This window comes from Chamaea fasciata, unplaced genomic scaffold (assembly GCF_029207755.1).
Source record: "Chamaea fasciata isolate MVZ Bird 193981 ecotype frontalis unplaced genomic scaffold, bChaFas1.0.hap1 SCAF_24, whole genome shotgun sequence".
Lineage (NCBI taxonomy): Eukaryota > Metazoa > Chordata > Aves > Passeriformes > Sylviidae > Chamaea > Chamaea fasciata.
The window spans coordinates 5,875,641-5,895,442 of record NW_027094109.1 but is presented as its reverse complement, the minus strand read 5'-3'; the positions used below and the strand labels follow the sequence as shown (position 1 = coordinate 5,895,442).

Sequence of the window (19,802 nt, the reverse complement as noted above, 5' to 3'; positions counted from 1 at the left end):
TCTGGGCAGGGAGTTCTGTCCTGAGGTACAGAAACACTGCTGCTGGGAGTGGAATTGTCCCTGTGTTCCCACGAGTCTGGTCCTTCTGTTGGCGTTCGGGGGTGGTGCAGCAGGCCTGAGTGGGAAGGGGTGGGAGGAGAAGGGAAATACAGGTTGGATATTAGAAGCTTTTCATGGAAAGAGTGATAAATTCTTGGAATGGTCTGCCTGGGGTGGTGGTGGAGTCACCATCCCTGGATGTGTTTAAGGACAGACTGGATGTGGCACTGGGTGCCAGGGTTTAGTTGAGGTGTCGAGGCTGGGTTGGACTTGTTGATCCTGGAGGTCTCTTCCAACCTGGTGATTCTGTGAATTCTGGGATTCTGTGATTGTGTGAGAATGCTGTGCTGAGCTGACCCAGCCTCAGCTCCTCCTGGTGTGGCTGCAGCCGCCCTGGGACACCTGAAATGTGCCTTGGCTGGGCAGTGTCAGGTTGGCTGGGTGACAGCAGGGCTGGGTGTGTGTGTCCCCTGCAGGGTGACAGCAGGGCTGGGGGTGTGTGTGTCCCCTGCAGGGTGACAGCAGGGCTGGGTGTGTGTGTGTCCCCTGCAGGGTGACAGCAGGGCTCTGTGTGTGTGTGTCCCCTGCAGGGTGACAGCAGGGCTGGGTGTGTGTGTCCCCTGCAGGGTGACAGCAGGGCCGGGTGTGTCCCCTGCAGGGTGACAGCAGGGCCGTGTGTGTGTGTCCCCTGCAGGGTGACAGCGCGGCCATGTGTGTGTGTGTGTCCCCTGCAGGGTGACAGCAGGGCCGTGTGTGTGTGTGTCCCCTGCAGGGTGACAGCAGGGCCAGGTGTGTGTGTGTCCCCTGCAGGGTGACAGCAGGGCCGTGTGTGTGTGTCCCCTGCAGGGTGACAGCAGGGCTGGGTGTGTGTGTGTCCCCTGCAGGGTGACAGCAGGGCCGTGTGTGTGTGTGTCCCCTGCAGGGTGACAGCAGGGCTGGGTGTGTGTGTGTCCCCTGCAGGGTGACAGCGGGGCCATGTGTGTGTGTGTGTCCCCTGCAGGGTGACAGCAGGGCCAGGTGTGTGTGTGTCCCCTGCAGGGTGACAGCAGGGCCGTGTGTGTGTGTGTCCCCTGCAGGGTGACAGCAGGGCCAGGTGTGTGTGTGTCCCCTGCAGGGTGACAGCAGGGCCGTGTGTGTGTGTCCCCTGCAGGGTGACAGCAGGGCTGGGTGTGTGTGTGTCCCCTGCAGGGTGACAGCAGGGCCGTGTGTGTGTGTGTCCCCTGCAGGGTGACAGCAGGGCTGGGTGTGTGTGTGTCCCCTGCAGGGTGACAGCAGGGCTGGGTGTGTGTGTCCCCTGCAGGGTGACAGCAGGGCCAGGTGTGTGTGTCCCCTGCAGGGTGACAGCAGGGCTGGGTGTGTGTGTGTCCCCTGCAGGGTGACAGCAGGGCTGGGTGTGTGTGTGTCCCCTGCAGGGTGACAGCAGGGCTGGGTGTGTGTGTGTCCCCTGCAGGGTGACAGCAGGGCCAGGTGTGTGTGTCCCCTGCAGGGTGACAGCAGGGCCAGGTGTGTGTGTCCCCTGCAGGGTGACAGCAGGGCCAGGTGTGTGTGTCCCCTGCAGGGTGACAGCAGGGCTGGGTGTGTGTGTCCCCTGCAGGGTGACAGCAGGGCTGGGTGTGTGTGTCCCCTGCAGGGTGACAGCAGGGCTGGGTGTGTGTGTGTCCCCTGCAGGGTGACAGCAGGGCTGGGTGTGTGTGTGTCCCCTGCAGGGTGACAGCAGGGCTGGGTGTGTGTGTGTCCCCTGCAGGGTGACAGCAGGGCTGTGTGTGTGTGTGTGTCCCCTGCAGGGTGACAGCAGGGCCAGGTGTGTGTGTGTCCCCTGCAGGGTGACAGCAGGGCTGGGTGTGTGTGTCCCCTGCAGGGTGACAGCAGGGCTGGGTGTGTGTGTGTCCCCTGCAGGGTGACAGCAGGGCTGGGTGTGTGTGTGTCCCCTGCAGGGTGACAGCAGGGCTGTGTGTGTGTGTGTCCCCTGCAGGGTGACAGCAGGGCTGGGTGTGTGTGTGTCCCCTGCAGGGTGACAGCGGGGCCATGTGTGTGTGTGTGTCCCCTGCAGGGTGACAGCAGGGCTGGGTGTGTCCCCTGCAGGGTGACAGCGGGGCCATGTGTGTGTGTGTGTCCCCTGCAGGGTGACAGCAGGGCTGGGTGTGTCCCCTGCAGGTACACGGCTGTGGCCATGCCCATGCTCTACAACACCCGCTACAGCTCCAAGCGCAGGGTCACCATCATGATCGCCGTGGTCTGGGTGCTCTCCTTTGCCATCTCCTGCCCGCTGCTCTTCGGCCTCAACAACACAGGTGAGGGCTCTGCCACCTGCAGAGGGTTCCTGGTGTCATCCTGGGTGCCCAGACGGTCAGGAATAAACGTGGGATCAGGTCTGGGTGTATTTGAAGTGTCCTCTCCCACCACCACCCCTCACTATTTGCACGCTGATTCTGGGTCTGGTTCACCTCCAGCAGTTCCAGAGCAGGTCTCACACTCACCACAACCGAGGCAGTGTAGGAGTTCACACACCACCAACCTGTGTCACCTTAACATTTGCCCGCCACAAATCCAAAATCCCTCTTCCATTAAAACACACAAAAAGGAAAGCCACGGGACAAAACCTGCCCTGATACAGCCTGAGGGGACTAACTGGGAACAGCAGCGGGGACAACAACCCTGAAAGCTTTTCTCTTGCAGACGAGAAGGAGTGCATCATCGGCAACCCAGCCTTCGTGGTGTACTCCTCCATCGTGTCCTTCTACGTGCCCTTCATGGTGACGCTGCTGGTGTACGTGCAGATCTACATCGTGCTGCGGCGCCGCAGGAAGCGCGTCAGCACCAAGCGCAGCAGCCACGTGCTGGACTCGGACACTCAGGCCCCCCTGAAGGTACCCAGAGCTCTCCGTCCTCCCCCTGCCCCACACCCCCTGCCCCAAACCTCCCTGCCTGGGCAGCAGGTGGGTGCTGTGCTCAGTTTGGGGCGCCAGTGGCACATGCTGGGGTCCCAGCTCACCGGCCGGGGCTGCTCAGGATCTCAGGGGCTGTTCCAGCAGCAGAGCTGCACCAGGAGCTGCTGCAGTCACCCAGAGCAGTGCCTCGGGCTGGCCTGGGGTGCCCAGGAATGGCTGCACCGTTGTCTGAGCCAGTCCTGCAGAGTGACAGAATCAAGGAATGGTTTGGGGACATCAAAGCCAGTTTAGGGACACCTTCCACTATCCCACGTGGCTCCAAACCCCATCCAGCCTGGCCTTGGACACCTCCAGGGATGGGGCAGCCACACCTTCTCTGTGCCAGGGCCTCTCCACCCTCCCAGGAAAGGATTTCCTGCCAAAATCCAATCTAAACCCGCCCTCCTCCAGCCTAAGGCCATTCCCTGGTGCCCAAGCCCCTCTGCAGGTCTCCGGCAGGAGCTGTAAGGTGTCCCCAGAGCTCGGTGGGGATGCCTGGGGTGCTCAGCTCCTCCCTGGCGAGGACAGCTCTGCAGGGACCAGCCTCTCAGTGGGAGCTGCGTGTGAGGGAGCCCAGCTGGGCGGGCTGGGTGTGAAAGCACTTGTCAAAACACGGCTCTGGCAGCACACACAGCACAGCCAGGGGGACGTGCAGGCCCAGAGGCTCCAGCTCCACACCGTGCTGCCTGCAAAGGAGGCAGGGACACACAGACACCAGCACGGCTCCGTGGCCTCCTTCCTCTGGAGAGCAGCACGGGGGGCAGCAGCCCCCGGCTCTGCTCCTCCACGGCAGGTTTCCATCCTCTTCTCCGTCCTGCTCGGCGCCTCAGCCACGCTGAGGAATTCCTGATTGATTCCTTTGTATTCCCACGTGCCTCCCTCTTACCAGCTTCCCTTCCCAACCCCTCTGTGCCTGTGTAACCTCTGAGCTGGTGCTTGCCCCTTAGGACAAATGCACTCATCCAGAAGACGTCAAGCTCTGCACAGTTATTGTGAAGTCCAATGGGAGCTTCCAAGTTAATAAGCGCAAAGTGGTGAGTGTTAAAGAGAAGTGGGAGCTTTCCAGAGCCTTCAGCCTTCCCCTTCTCCCTCAGGACACGAGGTTAATTTATGTAGGGTGGGAGAAAAAATAAACCCAAGAGCAAAGGTTGCCGTTCAATCTCAAAATTTAAATAGTCTTTCCCATTCCTTGGAGTGAAGCAGGGGGTTTAAGCTCACAGAGCTCAAAAAGCCCGATTAAGCTCACCTAAAGATCAGCTCTAAAAGCCACGGCATTTGAACATTTTTTGTGCCTTTGATTTCCTCCTCCTCTCTGTTATTTAAATCTTGGACTGCATTAGCTTTGCTGGGTTTTGCTTTTTGTTGATTCCATTTTTATTTATTTGCATTCCGAAAACCTGAATAAAACCTGTGGAGAGCGGAGACAGCGTCTCCCCCATCTCTGAGCCTCTTTGTGCCACAAAGGAGAATCCTCCAGCGCAGCTCTGTCAATCCCATCTAGCCCAAAATATCCAAACACAGCACAGCCCTTTTCTCCAGGCAGCAGGCAGGGAGGGAGAAGAGGGATTGACTGTCCTCCAACATCATCCAGCTTCACTCTGTAAGGAATGTTCGTTGCTCCTCTCTGTGTATTTACCTGTCATTATGTTGTGGACATTTGATTCTTGTCCAGGAGGCAGAGAGTCACATAGAAGAGATGGAAATGGAGATGGTGTCCAGTACCAGTCCCCCTGAGAAAACGGCCCTCAAACCCACAGCACCAAGTAACCACCAGTTGATTGTGCCAGTTGCTTCTAATTGGGGCAACAACTCTACCCTGCAGGCACCCCTGAGCAGCCCCGGGAAGGTGGAGAAGAATGGCCATGCCAAAGAATCCCACCACACAGCCAGGGTCTTCGAGATCCACTCCCTGCCCAACGGCAAGACGAGGAACTTGCTCAAGGCCGTGATCAGGAGGAAACTGTCCCAGCAGAAGGAGAAGAAAGCCACGCAGATGCTGGCCATCGTGCTCGGTGAGAGCGTGCCCTGCCTGCCCCGGGCTCCCTGCACAGACCCCAGTCCCTGTGGCCTCTGCAGGCTGATTTTCCAACCCCCCTCAGAATTCATTTCCCTTCACACATTAGAGAATAGGCAGGCAAAGGGCTGCCCATGGGGGGCTCCCTCCTCCCCAGCCACGCACAGCTGGCAGTGCTGCACTAAAGGTGGCCAGAGCTGCCCCTTTTGGGGACATCCAAGCTCCCAAAACGGGGAGAGCTCGTGGGGCTTTCTGGAACAGAAGGCAGAGCTCAGCAGAGCTGGCCCCTCTGAAGGGCAGAGCTCCTGCTGTGGCTGGGCTCATGACATGAGCAGAGAGGGTAGAACACAGGCCAGGGCAGAACACAGAGAGCAGGGCACTGAGCACACACACACAGAGCAGGGCACTGAGCACACACACACAGAGCAGGGCACTGAGCACACACACACAGAGCAGGGCACTGAGCACACACACAGAGCAGGGCACTGAGCAGACACACACAGAGCAGGGCACTGAGCACACACACACACACAGAGCAGGGCACTGAGCACACACAGAGCAGGGCACTGAGCACACACACAGAGCAGGGCACTGAGCACACACACAGAGCAGGGCACTGAGCACACACAGAGCAGGGCACTGAGCACACACACACACACACAGAGCAGGGCACTGAGCACACACACAGAGCAGGGCACTGAGCACACACACACAGAGCAGGGCACTGAGCACACACACACACACACAGAGCAGGGCACTGAGCACACACACACACACACAGAGCAGGGCACTGAGCACACACACACAGAGCAGGGCACTGAGCACACACAGAGCAGGGCACTGAGCACACACACACAGAGCAGGGCACTGAGCACACACACACACAGAGCAGGGCACTGAGCACACACACACACAGAGCAGGGCACTGAGCACACACACACAGAGCAGGGCACTGAGCACACACACACAGAGCAGGGCACTGAGCGCACACACACAGAGCAGGGCACTGAGCGCACACACACAGAGCAGGGCACTGAGCACACACAGAGCAGGGCACTGAGCACACACACACAGAGCAGGGCACTGAGCACACACACACACAGAGCAGGGCACTGAGCACACACACACACAGAGCAGGGCACTGAGCACACACAGAGCAGGGCACTGAGCACACACACACAGAGCAGGGCACTGAGCACACACACACACAGAGCAGGGCACTGAGCACACACACACACAGAGCAGGGCACTGAGCACACACAGAGCAGGGCACTGAGCACACACACACAGAGCAGGGCACTGAGCACACACACACACAGAGCAGGGCACTGAGCACACACACAGAGAGCAGGGCACTGAGCACACACACAGCAGGGCACTGAGCACACACAGAGCAGGGCACTGAGCACACACAGAGCAGGGCACTGAGCACACACACACACAGAGCAGGGCACTGAGCACACACACAGAGCAGGGCACTGAGCACACACACACACAGAGCAGGGCACTGAGCACACACACACACAGAGCAGGGCACTGAGCACACACACACAGAGCAGGGCACTGAGCACACACAGAGCAGGGCACTGAGCACACACAGAGCAGGGCACTGAGCACACACACACACAGAGCAGGGCACTGAGCACACACAGAGCAGGGCACTGAGCACACACACAGAGCAGGGCACTGAGCACACACACACAGAGCAGGGCACTGAGCACACACAGAGCAGGGCACTGAGCACACACACACAGAGCAGGGCACTGAGCACACACACACACAGAGCAGGGCACTGAGCACACACACAGAGAGCAGGGCACTGAGCACACACACAGCAGGGCACTGAGCACACACAGAGCAGGGCACTGAGCACACACAGAGCAGGGCACTGAGCACACACACACACAGAGCAGGGCACTGAGCACACACACAGAGCAGGGCACTGAGCACACACACACACAGCAGGGCACTGAGCACACACACACACAGAGCAGGGCACTGAGCAGACACACACAGAGCAGGGCACTGAGCACACACACAGAGCAGGGCACTGAGCACACACACACAGAGCAGGGCACTGAGCACACACACACACAGCAGGGCACTGAGCACACACACACACAGAGCAGGGCACTGAGCAGACACACATAGAGCAGGGCACTGAGCACACACACAGAGCAGGGCACTGAGCACACACACAGAGCAGGGCACTGAGCACACACACATAGAGCAGGGCACTGAGCACACACACACACACAGAGCAGGGCACTGAGCACACACACAGAGCAGGGCACTGAGCACACACACAGAGCAGGGCACTGAGCACACACACACACAGAGCAGGGCACTGAGCACACACAGAGCAGGGCACTGAGCACACACACAGAGCAGGGCACTGAGCACACACACACATAGAGCAGGGCACTGAGCACACACACACACAGAGCAGGGCACTGAGCACACACAACAGAGAGCAGGGCACTGAGCACACACACAGAGCAGGGCACTGAGCACACACACACACACACAGAGCAGGGCACTGAGCACACACACAGAGAGCAGGGCACTGAGCACACACACACACAGAGCAGGGCACTGAGCACACACACACACAGAGCAGGGCACTGAGCACACACACACACAGAGCAGGGCACTGAGCACACACACACACAGAGCAGGGCACTGAGCACACACAGAGCAGGGCACTGAGCACACACACACAGAGCAGGGCACTGAGCACACACACACACAGAGCAGGGCACTGAGCACACACACAGAGAGCAGGGCACTGAGCACACACACAGCAGGGCACTGAGCACACACAGAGCAGGGCACTGAGCACACACAGAGCAGGGCACTGAGCACACACACACACAGAGCAGGGCACTGAGCACACACACAGAGCAGGGCACTGAGCACACACACACACAGAGCAGGGCACTGAGCACACACACAGAGCAGGGCACTGAGCACACACACACACAGAGCAGGGCACTGAGCACACACACACACACACAGAGCAGGGCACTGAGCACACACACACACAGAGCAGGGCACTGAGCACACACACACAGAGCAGGGCACTGAGCACACACAGAGCAGGGCACTGAGCACACACACACAGAGCAGGGCACTGAGCACACACACACAGAGCAGGGCACTGAGCACACACAGAGCAGGGCACTGAGCACACACAGAGCAGGGCACTGAGCACACACACACACAGAGCAGGGCACTGAGCACACACAGAGCAGGGCACTGAGCACACACACAGAGCAGGGCACTGAGCACACACACACAGAGCAGGGCACTGAGCACACACAGAGCAGGGCACTGAGCACACACACACAGAGCAGGGCACTGAGCACACACAGAGCAGGGCACTGAGCACACACACAGAGCAGGGCACTGAGCACACACACACAGAGCAGGGCACTGAGCACACACAGAGCAGGGCACTGAGCACACACACACAGAGCAGGGCACTGAGCACACACACACACAGAGCAGGGCACTGAGCACACACACAGAGAGCAGGGCACTGAGCACACACACAGCAGGGCACTGAGCACACACAGAGCAGGGCACTGAGCACACACAGAGCAGGGCACTGAGCACACACACACACAGAGCAGGGCACTGAGCACACACACAGAGCAGGGCACTGAGCACACACACACAGAGCAGGGCACTGAGCACACACACACACAGAGCAGGGCACTGAGCAGACACACACAGAGCAGGGCACTGAGCACACACACAGAGCAGGGCACTGAGCACACACACATAGAGCAGGGCACTGAGCACACACACAGAGCAGGGCACTGAGCACACACACAGAGCAGGGCACTGAGCACACACACATAGAGCAGGGCACTGAGCACACACACACACACAGAGCAGGGCACTGAGCACACACACAGAGCAGGGCACTGAGCACACACACAGAGCAGGGCACTGAGCACACACACACACAGAGCAGGGCACTGAGCACACACAGAGCAGGGCACTGAGCACACACACAGAGCAGGGCACTGAGCACACACACACATAGAGCAGGGCACTGAGCACACACACACACAGAGCAGGGCACTGAGCACACACAACAGAGAGCAGGGCACTGAGCACACACACAGAGCAGGGCACTGAGCACACACACACACACACAGAGCAGGGCACTGAGCACACACACACAGAGCAGGGCACTGAGCACACACACATAGAGCAGGGCACTGAGCACACACAACAGAGAGCAGGGCACTGAGCACACACACACAGAGCAGGGCACTGAGCACACACACACATAGAGCAGGGCACTGAGCACACACACACAGAGCAGGGCACTGAGCAGACAACCACAGAGGTCATTCCTCTGGGAAATACATTCCCTTTCCGCCAAAGAGAACCTCACTGTTCTCCCAGCCTAAGAATCCGCTCAGCTTTCAGCAATCAAAACCCTCCTCTCTCCTTTTTCTCCCCCCCCCCAGGTGTTTTCATCATCTGCTGGCTCCCCTTCTTCATCACTCACATCCTGAACATGCACTGCGACTGCAACATCCCCCAGGCCATGTACAGTGCCTTCACGTGGCTGGGCTATGTCAACAGCGCTGTCAACCCGATTATCTACACCACCTTCAACATCGAGTTTCGCAAGGCTTTCATGAAGATCCTCCACTGCTAAGAGCCACAAACAGCACCCGCATTTTTTTAGGGACGGAGGGGGAAGAGGAGGTGACGCCATTCATGCACAGCGGGGACGGGGCTGGAGCTCTTGAGCCGGGCACTGCTCGGTGCCCCAGCTCCTGCTGGGGATGGAGCGGGGTGGGAGGGTCCCTCGGCCCGCTGGGTGACCCCTGCACCAGCCCCGAGGGCGCTTTGCAGAGCCACCCTGACGCTGTGTTGGAGGTGGAGGCGCGAGGATCGAGGCGCTCTGGCCGGGTCCTCGCCCGCGGCCACCCGGCCTGGACACGGGGTGGCCCCGGGGCCACCAGGAGGTAGCGCTGGCACAACTCTCACCAAAGACAAGGCCACCCCTTCCCGCTTGGCAGCAGAGGCAGACTGGGCCTCTGGGAGCTCCGTGCAATAGCTTTGCCTTCACCTCGAGCTGACTCACCTGGCGTTGAACTGCTGAAGCCTTCAGAAATTCAATAAAAACCGACCGCCCCCAAAAAACCCCTTTCAGAGGTCCCCAGGAGGGTGGAGAAGGTTCTGCCACCCACAGACCCTGCAGCAGCGTAAGCCCACGAGCCATGGGTGGAAGGGAGGAGGGGGCACCACTCTCATGTCAAACCATCGGTGTAAATAGGAGTAAACAGGATGGATTTTGGAGCCCAAGCCAAAAAAAACAAAACAAAAACAAAAACAAAGAGATGGAGAGAGAAACTCGAGAGAGAACCTTGTCCTGCATGGTGCACATCCGACAGGACCCCCCTCGCCTCCCAGCAGGATTTCTGCCCACCAGCAGCTCGTGTCCAGGCTCTGCCCAGGGTGACAGCAGGGGAGGGGTGGCAGCGTGGTGAATGTACAGACACCAGGACACCGTGCCAGGGGAGGCACCCACAGCCCCGGGGGCACCCTGAGCGCGCCAGCCAGGCCGGGGCTGGCTCTTCTCACCTAAACCAGGGGCCCCAGGGAGCACCTCGGGTCTGATTTGCCTCTGTCTCTCCCCAGAGAGCGCGGAATAACATTGTGCCTAATTTAAATCAACAGTCAAGGAGATAAAACTGTGCATTTTGGAAAAAGCCAGAATAAAAACCCAAGCAAGCCCCTACTTGGACCAGCTCCTGCGTGTAAGCTGGACTCTGGAAAGGTCTGGATGTTCCCAGCATCCCTTTACTCTCTGCTATCTCTTTTCCCATGGATTCCAGGAACTGGAACCCCACAGGAGCATCATTTCACCACGCTGAACCCGGCACTGCCAAACCCACGCTGTACCTGCTGCTTGTGCTCGGTTCACACGATGTTCTGCAATATCTCTGTAAATAAAACACGGCACAGTGAATAAAACAACGTGGAAATAGGGTCTGGCTAGAGATTCCTGCAGGATGTGGAGCAGCAGAGGGTTGCAATAGCCATAAGCAGGGGCAGACTCCCAGGGTGCAGTTTCCTGCTGTTTCCTAAAGGAGTATAAAACACAACTGGGAGAGCAATAGAAATCCCTCTTTTCTCTATGCACTTTGTGGAATATTCACTCAGTTTCTGCTTCAGATGGGGTGAAGATCTGCCGAGGTTTCCTTTAATTCCCTGGATTTCCTGCATTGCCACCGGAGCACTTTCCTGTGCTGCTAGGACGCGTTCCAGCTCTGCTTCAGGAGGAGATTACTCCCAGCAGCTCTAACACACAATCTCAGCTGTTTGCTAAAACTGCAGCAGCAGCAGTCCCAGCGTAATCCACAGGTCCCTGTTCTAAACCTGCCATTCCTGGCACGGGCTGGGATCCAGGGGCTTGGATCCTCAGCCCACAGCCTTGTGTAACGTTTGAACCTGGCTCTTCACAGCTGAAAACTGCACAATTGGGAACGCCAACTCGAGACATCTCAGGCACACATGAGCTGTTCTCTCCTCCCCACAAATTCACTCAGTGATGGGAATCAGACTCGTACCCCAATATTCACAGAATGATGCAAAGGCAGGAGGGTTTTGGGCAGAAAAATAGCAACAAGCTACTGGTCCATTTTATAATGTGTTTACAAGAAAGATCTATTTTATTTGGGGAGGACATGAACAAAAATAGCAAATATTACATATAAAGACAAAAAAAAAGCTTTAAAGCATTTGGAAGTTGCCATAGGTGATGTTTGCCCTGTGCTAAAGCCTGGTGTGAGCCCTCTGGATAAGTGGAATAATAATAATAATATCCCTCAGGATAATGTGGATAATATCTTAACTTTGTGCCATAATTTTACTTTGTGTCCAGGAAAATCCTCATCTCCAATGCTGTGTACCTTGCTCCCCCCCCCCCCTTTTTTTTTTTCCCCTGAATCTAGAAGCAGAACCCTATAGCTCAACCCACCTGAAGCACTACCTGAAAAAAAACTCTTCCAAAATGCCATGGAGGGAAAAAAAAAGCTGCTGGAAAAGGCCTCTGTCCTTCACGTGCACCAAAACCCCCAGGGGTGATTTCTCCAACATTCGCTGTGAGGAATTACCTGCAGCCCATCCTTCATCCCCAGGACATTTTGAGCTGCTCCTTCCAGACCCTCCAGGCTGAACTGTGGGAATGTGAGTGTCCCCAGTGCCCCGGGGAAGGTGGCAGTTCCAGCTCTGGCCGCCCCTTGCAGCGGGTTTTCCTCCCCCAGAAAACTCCTGCACTTCCAGACAACAAACCAAGCACTTTGAAACGCGGAGCTGAGCCTTCCCCTTTCGGAGACAGCACCAGAAGTCACCCTCACCTCTGGCTTTCCAAGGAATAAAGCAATGCCAGGAGCAGGGGCAGCGTGTGCTGGGGGGCAAGGAGCTTGCAGGAGCTCCTCAGAGCCCAGCAGAGCCGGCTGCATCCTGGGGGGCCTCTCCACAGGGCAAATCCTCACTGTTCCTTCCACTCTGGAAAAAATAAAAACCACCTCTGCTTCCCCAGAGACTTCTGCTGGCAGGACGTGCTGGCCATGGGAAGGCTCCTGAGCTGGTTTTTAGAAACACCTTAAGGAGAAGATTTCCTTTCTTTGTTCCTCGAGAACTTCAGAGCCTCGCTCTAGCCCCTCTTTTGTGATCCACCGTTTATAACTGAAGCTTTAGTTCTGCTTTTCGAGTCTTCCTGCTCCTGCTGTTCCCTCCCTGTGACTCCCAGCTTGCTGCAGCCCTGGGTGGGGCTCTCTGCACCCCCAAACAGGTTTGAATTAAAAGCCAGTGAATTCTGCCTGCACTGTATTTGCTGCTTGCCTGCTTGCTCCCACTCCACAGAACTGTTTATCTTCCTGGCTGAAGAGTAAATTAACTCCACTAGGTCCAACCAGCTTATCCAATCCTGCTGAAATTAAAAACAAAAACAAACAAACAGAAAAAAAAAAAAAAAGATAAAAAGGAAAACGGGAAAAATAAAACCACTACCTCTTGTGGTGAAAATCTCCAGTGCAAACACGGCTCCCCCGGAGTCAGGAATGTATAAAATGCCCATCACAGGTACATGTGACACCAACCAATGTCCTCATGCAGCACTGTCATTAAATAGAGACTTGCACAAGCCACCCCGATGTCGATCTGATTGTTCTGTTCTGGTTCACACTCAGAGCTCAAACACACCGAGGAGAATGTGCCCTCACATGAGATTTGGCTTTTTCCTGACTTGCTTTTCAGGCGGTTTTCCTTTTCCCTCCCTCGCCCCAGCCTATCCTAGAGAGTTCTGGTGTTTGTCCTGCCTGCAGCCACGAGAATCAGCCACGGGAGAGGAAAGGGGCAGAAAGGCACAGGGAGAAAGGAAACGGGCTGAAATTCCTCTCCCAGACAGAGTGGGCTGGGGAGGACGGGAGGGGTGGGAGGCAGAGGTGCCCAGCTGGATTTGCGCTGGAGAACCCAAGTCTTTTATTTTGGAATAGTTCAATTTGTGTTGCACTGTTTTCTCAAGCTGCACACTCAGCTTTTCTGCAGGTGGGTCCTCAGCCAGGCTTAATCAGCGCTTTTAAAATAAAGATTATTTTCTTTATATAAAAGAAGAAGAAAACATTAATAAAAAAGGAAATCCTTCCCACTTCTAGGCAAGAAAGCTGTCTGTCCATCTCCAAGAACTAACAAAGTGAAAATTCAGTTTAGTGGCATTTCAGATCCAAAGGTCTACTCAGTTTTGAGCCAACACAGAATAATGCCTGCCCCAGAGCCCTCAGTTTATGCAGAAACCAGAATCTCCAGAGCTGCCGAGGTCAACTGAGGCTGAATTCTCCTTGTTGGATGATTCACCTCCGTGCCACCATGGCTGAGGGAAAATGAGGAGCTGCGGTGCCCCCTCCCCTCCCAAACACACCAGAATAAACGATATTTTCAGGACACACCAGGTTGTTCCCAGCCTGTCTGGCCCGAGCCTGGCAGGATCAAAGGCAGAGGTTCACCCTTACAGCCAAATTTTATTTCTAAGCCTGTGGACAAAAGCCATCCACAGCACCCAAAAGAGATAAAAAGAATGATCTGCCCATCTCCTGAGGCATCTGGGTGAGTCCTGCTGCTCCAGGTGAGGCCTGACACATCCATGGGTGTGCTTTGTTCAGGGGAAAAAAAAAAAAAAAAGATAAAACCAGTTACTCTTGTTAAATTAACTCCCTGTCTTTAATCAAAGCTTCTTTTAATAATTCCAACTGCTCCCCCAAGTCTTTCTGACGATACCAGCCCGTCTGCTTCATAAAGAGCTTTTGACTCACAAATAACAACTTTCCTCACCAAAGAGAGAGTGATCACGGTGGACTGAACATAATTAAGGCGTCATGAATAATTAACAGACCTAGAAATGCCTTTAAAGAGACTTAAGGAGCAGAGCAAAACCCTCTTAAGAGGAGAGGAAAACATCCAGCCTCCCCACGCTGCCACGCTGGGCCCGGGGAAAAGGAGTGGGCTGATGAGAGAGTGAGAACATTTATCCAGGGCAGCTCTGCCTCCCTGCTGCCATCCTACCTGGCAGCAATCAGCTGCAGCCCTGAGCAGCCTGCCGGGGCACAGCACCCCCAAATCATTCCTCACAGGGCACAGCACCCCCAAATCATCATCCCTGCCGGGGCACAGCACCCCAAATCATCCTGCCAGGGCACAGCACCCCCAGACCATCCCTGCCACTTCCCAGACCCTTCCTTGGCTGATATTGTGGGGTTTTAATGCTGCAAACCGGGGAAAAAAAGAAAAATCAGCAGCATTCAGGTGTCCCCATGGCTGTTTGTGCTTCCTGTATCCAGCTGCTCCACAAACCCTCCTGAACTGTGTGCAGGGCAGATGGAAAGGGCTGCAAACATCACCTGGGAGAAAACCAGGTCATAACCTCAGCCCTTGTCGCTGCATCAAACGTTTGTGACAGCCATCATTAATATTTATTTAATAGTGCAGCCACAACGCTGATTTTTTTATTCAGGCCGTGTGAAAAAAGCAAGAAAAGCCCAAACTGACATCAGGCAGAAATGCAATCTCGTCTCCAAGTGCTAAGAGCAACACAGAGAATCTCTGAGCAGCTCTGGAGCGCGAGTTCAGAGAGCTCTGTCAAATCACCAGCTGGAAAATGTACAAAGCTTCAGAGGGAAACCCAGGAGCTGCAAATCTGATTGAACAAGACAGGTTATGAGCTGGGAGCTCGTCTGTGTGAAGAAATGGGCAGTCAGTGCCAGTCTAAACAAATATGTACATCTCCCTGTGAACACCTCCCTCCCCCTGGGACAGCTCCCGTCAGGAACAAAAGTGGCTTGGATCTGGCACAGTTCTTCCAGTTTGCTGGGGAAAAAAACAAAAAACAAAACCAAAAAAAACCCAAAAAACAAAAACCAAACCCTGCAAGATGGCCAAGCAGCTGCTGTGGGTGCTGCAGAGGGGCTTGGGTGGAGGGGCTGTGCTCTGGGGGGGCAGGAATGGGGGGTGATGTGTTTTGGGGTGACAGGAATGGGGGTGATGAGCGCTGGGGTGATAGGAGTGAGGTGTGATGAGCTCTGGGGTGACAGGAATGGGGGTGATGAGCTCTGGGGTGATAGGAATGGGGGGTGATGTGTTTTGGGGTGACAGGAATGGAGGTGATGAGCTCTGGGGTGATAGGAGTGAGGTGTGATGAGCTCTGGGGTGACAGGAATGGGGGTGATGAGCGCTGGGGTGATAGGAGTGAGGTGTGATGAGCTCTGGGGTGATAGGAATGGGGGGTGATGTGTTTTGGGGTGACAGAAATGGAGGTGATGAGCGCTGGGGTGATAGGAGTGAGGTGTGATGAGCTCTGGGGTGGCAGGAATGGGGGTGCTGAGCTCTGGGGAATGGCGTGAGCCCACCTGGATCAGATCCCCGGCATGAGACGATCCCACAGCACGAAGCAGTGACAATTCCATGACTTCAATAAAGAGCTGAACTCCTGCCTCTGCCTCCCTCTGGGCCGTGGGCTGTGTTCCCTGCCGGGGAATCGCCGGGGTGATGATGCACAGGCTGAGCTTTGACCCAGAACTGAGCTGGGTCTCCACTGAGGGGAGGCTGAGAGCAGAGACAGTAACAAATTACTGCCTGGTGTAAAGGTTTCTACCCTTGTGCTGTGAGGATCTGTTGTGCCTAACTAAAGCTGTTTAGACAAAATTACAGTAGAAAAACAGGGCAGCTCCAAAAAAATAAACCCTGTTCTTAATTGTGCTGTGGAGTCCCTTTTGCCCAAAACCAACATTCGCCCATCTTGCCTTTGCCTCTGCTGCTATGTGCATTACTATTATTATTATTATTATTATTATTATTATTATTATTATTATTATTATCACATATTTGGTGCCTGGCTGGGAAGAAGGCAGCAAAGGTAAAGAAACAAGGAGGGCTTTCCTGTGCTACAACCTGGTGCTGGAGATATTTTGTCTTGGCTGTCACAGGGAGGAGCAGAAAGAGGGGAAATGTTGGTGCTGGGTGTCCCTGAGCACCCGGCTGGGACTCCCAGTGCCACTGCAGGGACAGGGGCCCAGCTCCTGCAGCCCGAGGGCCAAAGTCACACCGAATGAACCTCGGGGATGCAGATTTCTGACTGAATTACGGTGCCTGGCTGCAGCAATTGAGTTTGTGCGTGTTCCCAGCTGGTGGTACATGCTCCGGGTCACACTCCTCCGTCGTGTTTCCATTGAAATGCCCACCTGGAGCTGGCAGGGAGGGCAGGGATGTGCTGGGGCTCAGGTAACCTGCTCAGCTCTGCCTTGGTGACTGAGCCCCCCAGCAAATGGAATATTCGGCTCCCTGGCAGCTCCAGGGTGGCTGGGAAGGAACAAGTCTGATTGCCTCTGTGATAAACAAGCCCTAAATCACTTCAAAGCTGGGGCCAGAATCGCTGGGGAAGATTACAGGCTGTGAAATGGTAGGGGCTGGAACGTGATTCAGAGATAGCAGGGAAAATCACAGTAAATCCTGCCTCCTTCTTAATTAAAAAAAAAATAAAATAAATAAACCAAAAGGAAATGTTCTGTGAGTTGACTGGCTGGGATGCTCCTCTCCACCCAGCCGGGCTGGCAGGGCTGGCAACAGGCACTGAAACCCCAAAGCCTCGGGGGAAAGGCTCTGTCCCCCTGTGGGTGAATCCCACACATCCCTGTGCTGCAGAGAGTGTTCAGGGAGGAGCAGCTGCACCAGCTCCCTGACAGCTTTAACTCGTTGGCAAAAAGCTGGTTCTTTTTGCAGCAAGACTCATCCCCCAGCTGCCTAAGCCTCGAAAATTCCCAAAGCCACGCTTATGCTTTAGGCACAAATTGAAATTTCCCCCCTCAGCCTAGGAACACAGCGAGGCCAGGCCCTGGCCCAGATTCTCCAGGTGGGTTCCAGGGCTGGGCACCAGCCTGGGAATCCTGTCTAGGAGGTCAAAAAGGATGGAAAACACGATCTTGGAGGCCTTTCCCTCCATCAGTGATTTGGGGGGCCCAAGGAGATGCAGCAGGAAGCCCCAGGAGCTGCTCCCAGAGCCCCAAAATGACCTCAAAAGCGGGATTTTCCCAAGCTCACCAGATTCCAGAAAAATCCCACCTTTTCCCTGCTTTTGTCTCTTTCTCTCGCGGTGGTTGTTGATTTTTCCCTGGTACTTTTCAGTGTCCTGCGGCCTTTTCCAGCATTCCCTGGAGCAGAACTCGGCCGTGCTCAGCCAAAAGGAGCAGCAAAGCTCAGCTCTCCCGGGAGAAACCCTGCTGGGCCTTACAAAACAAAAGCTTTAAACGAAATAAAGGCAGGGCAGCCTCAGCAAAACCTTTCTGGCAGGCTGCAGTCTTCTCCAAGGCGAGAAAATTAATTCCCTGAATGCCTTGTAAGGATTTTATTTTTTTTCCCCCCTGCTTGGAGCAGATATTAAGGGTTTGCCCAAAGAACAGCAATAAAATCTCCTGGCGATGAGAAGGCTGCTCCTGCCTTGCTGAGGAGCAGTGAAAGTGCCATGGAACGGGGCCAGAAATGCCCCAGACCTCAATCCTGCCAAAGCCGAATTTTCTCAGTGTCTGCAGTGTTTCCCTTTGATTTCTGAAGTGATGGCCTCGTAGCAGAGCAGCAAACAAAGGCTCATTTTAGCCCTCATTTCAGCTAATCACTGCACCTCCTGATTGCCGACCCCGGCCCGCTGCTCCTCTCTGTAATTGTTCCAGATGGACTTGGAGTCTTTAATGGGATATTCTCTAACCAGCCAGGCTGCTGGGGGTTATTTATTTCTTTTTTATCCAGAAGAAATTCCCTGCGGGATGGGGAGCTCAGTCCTGTTCCCTGGCTTTTCTCTGGTGATCCCTGGTGGTTTTTTTAACGGGGAATTCAGAGCAGGGATGTTCCAGGGATGGTTTTCTGTTCCTCCCAGCACACCAATCCTTGCCACAAAAAGAGCCCTTTAGACTCACAGGTTCCATGGTGCCATGACCCCCCAAACCCAGGTTTGCAGCAGATTTATGGCTCTGAACATCTGAGGTGCTCTGGTGTTCTTGCAGGAGGGATATAAATCTTTTCCTGGGCTTTGTTTGGGTACAAAAGATTTTTTTTTTCCCTGAGGCCACAGAGGGTGCGAGGAGCGCTGAATTGCCAAAACGAGAGAGAGCCTGAGCTGTGAGATCTCCTCCCCAAACTGTCCCCAAGAGCTGAACTGCCAAGAGCCGCAGGCTTTAAAAACCATCATTTTTGGCCTTGGGTTTGTGGGGCTTTTTTTTCCCCCAAATAAGAGAAGGAGGCCAGCAGCAAATTGCACAAGAGAAGGGTTTCCCGCTGTGCTCTGAGCCAGAGGAGAGGAGAGCAGCAGCTGAGCAGGAGATGTGGAACTTGCTGGGGATGAGAATCCTGCCAGGAGGAAACAGCGAGTGCTCCTTGATTCCCAGTCGGGCCCCTTTTCCCATTATTCTAATGGAAGAGGAGCTCACACCTGCACTGATGGAAACGGGTGGGGAGCTGCTTTTCATTTTTTTTTTTTGAGGTGATAAACGTGGTTTTTAGTGCAAAGGGAGGGGACGAAGCCCCCCTGGGTAGGCCGGGAAGGGAGCTGGGTGAATTCTGCCAGGCTGAGCAGGAGCCAGGCACGTCTCACACTGACGTCTGCCACAGCACAGAGCCTACAACCACCTCCTTGCAAGAAAAAGAAACACAGAGAATTCACTATTCCTTCTTACATTAAAATCACTGCCTCCTACATTCACATCACTGCTGTCAGAAACATCTTGATTTTCCACACCTAAGGGGCTATGGAAAAAAACAAGCATTTCTGCTAAAAATAAGGGTGTTTTTTTTTTTTTTCTCCCCCCCACAAGCTGTATTTATTCAGATCTCTTTTCCTCTAAAACGCAGCGTTATTTTAATTTTAATTTAATCCCGTATCTGCATAATTGCAGCACTGCCAAACAAACAAATCACAGTCGCTGGGGAAGCAGGAGCGATGCAAAACGTGGATTTCACCGACTGCATTTCCAAACATTTTCCCTGTGAACATTCCCTCGCAGAAGAGCCACGCTTCCCACTGGAACGTCCACATTTTGATCACAACAAGCAGCTCCCCTTCAAAGGAATTTTACATCAGAGGATTTATGATGCAGGCAGATCCAGCGCGGGGAGAGCACTCAGGAAATCAATGGCAGCCCCGGGTTTCACCCCTGGTGAGACCATCCCCTGCTCCTGTGGATTTGTTTTCCCCGAGTTTCTTGGTGTGCTGGTTGGGGGGAACACGGGGGCCTGACGGTCACATCCATTTC

The 19,802-nt window shown here is 55.0% G+C and overlaps 1 protein-coding gene across 3 annotated transcripts in view; it reads left to right on the top strand.

Moving 5' to 3' along the window:
• The window catches only part of DRD2 (dopamine receptor D2), a 32,492-nt gene extending 20,796 nt beyond the window's left edge, over positions 1-11,696 (top strand). Inside the window, exons 5-9 of one of the 3 annotated variants that reach the window (XM_066203533.1) lie at positions 2,194-2,330; positions 2,716-2,906; positions 3,914-4,000; positions 4,789-4,978; positions 9,468-11,696. In XM_066203533.1, the coding sequence (XP_066059630.1) occupies positions 2,194-2,330; positions 2,716-2,906; positions 3,914-4,000; positions 4,789-4,978; positions 9,468-9,661 (799 nt within the window). In that variant the 3' untranslated portion in view covers positions 9,662-11,696. Of the gene's footprint in view, positions 1-2,193; positions 2,331-2,715; positions 2,907-3,913; positions 4,001-4,638; positions 4,979-9,467 lie in introns of all 3 variants that reach the window. The other 2 variants (XM_066203532.1, XM_066203534.1) reach the window with 2 other exon arrangements.
• Positions 11,697-19,802: the final 8,106 nt, after the last annotated feature.